The 3,849-nt window shown below is 40.2% G+C and overlaps 1 protein-coding gene across 4 annotated transcripts in view; it reads left to right on the forward strand.

Annotated features, from left to right (window-relative positions):
• The window catches only part of LOC122546574 (glycoprotein endo-alpha-1,2-mannosidase-like), a 33,445-nt gene extending 30,059 nt beyond the window's left edge, over positions 1-3,386 (forward strand). For all 4 annotated transcript variants that reach the window (XM_043685263.1, XM_043685273.1, XM_043685278.1 and 1 more), the window contains one exon: positions 2,311-3,386. In XM_043685263.1, the coding sequence (XP_043541198.1) occupies positions 2,311-2,947 (637 nt within the window). In that variant the 3' untranslated portion in view covers positions 2,948-3,386. The remainder of the gene's footprint in view (positions 1-2,310) is intronic.
• The last annotated feature ends 463 nt before the right edge of the window (positions 3,387-3,849 follow it).

The following is a 3,849-nucleotide window of genomic DNA, read 5'->3' on the forward strand; positions in this document are numbered from 1 at the left end:
CCCCCCCTCGTGCCCCCCTCTCCCTCCCGCCCCCCTTGTTTATCTTTTAACTCACTTTTCTTCAATTGTAATTGAAGTTTATCTACCTCTACTGCACTTGTCTGTTTCTCTGATACACCTTAGCGTTTGAGTAATTCCCTTACACTTTCTGCTTTACTCTTGTCCTCAGTTAAACCCAAATCTAATGTCTTTGCTAATTCTAAAAGTATGGTCTTTTTCTTTCCTTCTAAACTTTCTTGGCAAATTTGAGAAACGTCTTCAAATCCAAGAACTCCTTTAGCAATTTTAAGAGCCATTATTCTCACTTCTAATTTCATCAACCACAAGTTAGCAAAATTAAGCAAATTGTCTCACCTACGTTTTATTTAAAGATCCAGGACACCAATATGCAAGTGTTTAAATCTCCTAGAATTTTTGTACTCCCAAATCTATTCAAATCTGTATAAACCATTTCAGATCACAGACCCAAGCCCCCAAACTGTTACAACACAGGGTAAACTCCCCTGCTTAATTTAAAACTAGCAACACAGAAACGTTTTATCCAGTGCCGTAATCTGTAAAAATCGAGTGACTAAGAAGTATTTAAAGTAAAGGTTAACAACTTTATTTCTTAAAATATAAAAGAAAATAATTAACTAACAACTATTTAAAAGGTTTTTTTCCTAACCTATCTTTTACCTTCCCTTCTATAATAGTCCAATAAAACTCCCAATTAAAATTTACAAAACAACACTTCTTATCTCAAAATCAGACAGCTGTAGGTTCTTGGCTTCGGATCTTCCTGTGTCATCTCTTCTGCTTGTTGTGGCTCAGTGGTTAGCACTGCTGCCTCACAGCACCAGAGTCCCAGGTTCCATTCTAGCCTTGGGCGACTCTGTGTGAAGTTTACACATTCTCCCCGTGTCTGCGTGGGTTTCCTCCGGGTGCTCAGGTTTCCTCCCACAGTCCAAAGATGTACAGGTTAGGTGAATTGGCCATGCTAAATTGCCCATAGCGCTAGGTGCATTCGTCAGAGGGAAATGTGTCTGGGTGGGTTACTCTTTGTGGGTGGCAAGGTGGCACAGTGGTTAGCACTGCTGTCTCACAGCATCAGAGACCCAGATTCAATTCCCACCTATCTGTGTAGAGTTTGCACATTCTCCCCGTGTCAGCGTGGGTTTCCTCCGGGTGCTCCAGCTTCCTCCCACAGTCCAAAAATGTGCAGGTTAGGTGAATTGGCCATGCTAAATTGCCTGTAGTGTTAGATGTAGGGGAATGGGTCTGGGTGGGTTGCTCTTCGAAGAGTCGGTGTGGACTTGTTGGGCCGAAGGGCCTGTTTCCACACTAAGTAATCTAATCTAATCTAGGAATTTCTGTATTACAGGTTACTGATCGATATGGTACTTTTAAGAGAGTTATTTTCAAGCAGTCCGTTTACATGCTGGGCCATGGTATTCTCCCCTCAACTGTTCAATTTTCCCTGGTCTTATTCTCCATGGCATCAGATTGCGTCATTGGCTTTTAAGATTGAATTGAGTATATTGACAATCTTGATTGGAGTTTGATATGTTTTGGGTATAATTTTAACTGATCGGCCGAATTCAAATTTGTTTTTGTCTCCAAGCAACAAACTAATCAAGTGTTCAAATCAATGTTACATTGTTACTATTTTTGAGTACACTTGGTGCTGTAGTTCTGCTGCTTCTAATTCTCTTTAAGGTATATCCACATCTTCATAACGTGTAGGAAAGGCTTGGAGGTAAGTGAGAGTAATTTGGTTTTGGAACATGGTTGGCATGGACTAGTTGGACTGAAGGATCTCTTTCCATGCTTTCTATGCTTGTCTTCTCATTCTTCGCAAATGTGTCATTTTTCATTTCTATGCATTAAGTTGTATCTGTGCCTGCCCAGTATATCTGTTACTGGGTGTCTGTTACTGTTTACCTCACTGTGACTACATTTCAGTTTTGTGTTCTGGGCAATCTGTGATATTATGTCCTACATATCTGAGTCCAATTCATTGGCATTTATGAAAAAAGAGTAGTACTTCCAACATAGACCACAGTGTGTATTTCCCATCACCCTGTTTTGAAAGAGTAAGCAAGCATTACTTTGTTTCCTGCCCTTACCCTATTTCACATCCACACTGCCACTAACTGTCCCATTAATCCCATTGCTTTGTTTGCAGAATTGGAACTTGTTAATGAATGTTGCAAGGTTAAATTCAGTCCTTATGTTACAAATGGACTGCATTTACTGGATCATAATGTTGGAGTTGAATGATGTATTTGTGATAAAGGCTTGTGAATAATACTTTTTTTTCCTTTGTAGATATGGATCCCATCCTGCATTTTACAGGCACAAGACTAGTGCAGGAAGATATCTTCCAATGTTCTACATTTATGACTCGTACTTAATAAGCCCAGGGTCCTGGGCCGATCTTCTCTCTGTATCTGGATCTCACAGTCTTCGAAACACTCAATACGATGCACTATTCATTGCCCTAATTGTCGAAGAAAAGCATAAAAATGAAATTCTTCAGGCTGGTTTTGATGGAATGTACACTTATTTTGCAACAAATGGATTCTCCCATGGCTCTTCCCATCACAACTGGCAAGCAATAAAAGACTTTTGTGATAGTAATAACCTTATGTTTATTCCCAGTGTGGGACCAGGTTATATAGACACTAGCATAAGGGCTTGGAACAATCACAATACTAGAAACCGAGTCAATGGGAAATATTATGAGACTGCTTTAAGTACTGCCCTCCTAGTGCGTCCAGAAATAATCACTATAACGTCCTTTAATGAATGGCATGAAGGAACTCAGATTGAAAAAGCTGTTCCCAAGCAGTCCAGTCAGTTTGTTTATCTGGACTATCTGCCTCACAAGCCAGACATCTACCTAGAGCTGACTCGTAAATGGGCAGAAAAGTTTCGCAGCGAGAAAGAACAATGGTTGATGTGACATTTTTGTCTTGAGAATGGGAATAGATGATTATAAGGTCTAGCATCAAATATTACAAAGTAGATTTTTTTTTGTTTTAGGGTAGGAAGCTCTGGAGAAAAGTTGGCTTTGCTAATTTGGATCATCTTAAAGTCTTGTGAAATTGTTGACTCAAAGAAATGAGTTGATATATTTGGTTAGAAGGTACTGTACACTAAAAATGTGACATTTGTGAAACTTTACATGATTTTTTTGTTAAAGGCAGTAACTTAGGCTAAGTATTGTTTTAACAGAGCAGGTCCAAGTTACCATTCTTCATTTGTACCCCTGAATCAAATGTCTGCTGAGAGTTCAACCATTACGAGTATTATTCAGACTGCATTTCGAGTCATAGAAATGTACAGCATGGAAACAGACCCTTTGGTCCAACCCGTCCATGCCGACCAGATACCCCAACCCAATCTAGTCCCACCTGCCAGCCCCTCTCATCCTAAACTTATGCCCTCTAGTTTTGGACTCCCTGACCCCAGGGAAAAGACCTTGTTTATTTATCCTATCCATGTCCCTCATGATTTTATAAACCTCCATAAGTCCACCCCTCAGCCTCTGAAGCTCCAGGGAAAACAGCCCCAGCCTGTTCAACCTTTCCGTATAGCTCAAATCCTCCAACCCTGGCAACATCCTTGTAACTCTTTTCTGAACCCTTTCAAGTTTCACAACACTTTTCGCAACATGACCTTCCAACTCCTGTACTCAATACTCTGACCAATAAAAGAAAGCATACCCAATGCCTTCTTCACTATCCTATCTACCTGCAACTCCACTTTTAAGGAGCTATGAACCTGTACTCCAAGGTCTCTTTGTTTAGCAACACTCCCTAGGACCTTACCATTAAGTGTATAAGTCCTGCTAAGATTTGCTTT

The sequence above is a fragment of the Chiloscyllium plagiosum genome, chromosome 3 (genome assembly GCF_004010195.1).
Source record: "Chiloscyllium plagiosum isolate BGI_BamShark_2017 chromosome 3, ASM401019v2, whole genome shotgun sequence".
NCBI lineage: Eukaryota > Metazoa > Chordata > Chondrichthyes > Orectolobiformes > Hemiscylliidae > Chiloscyllium > Chiloscyllium plagiosum.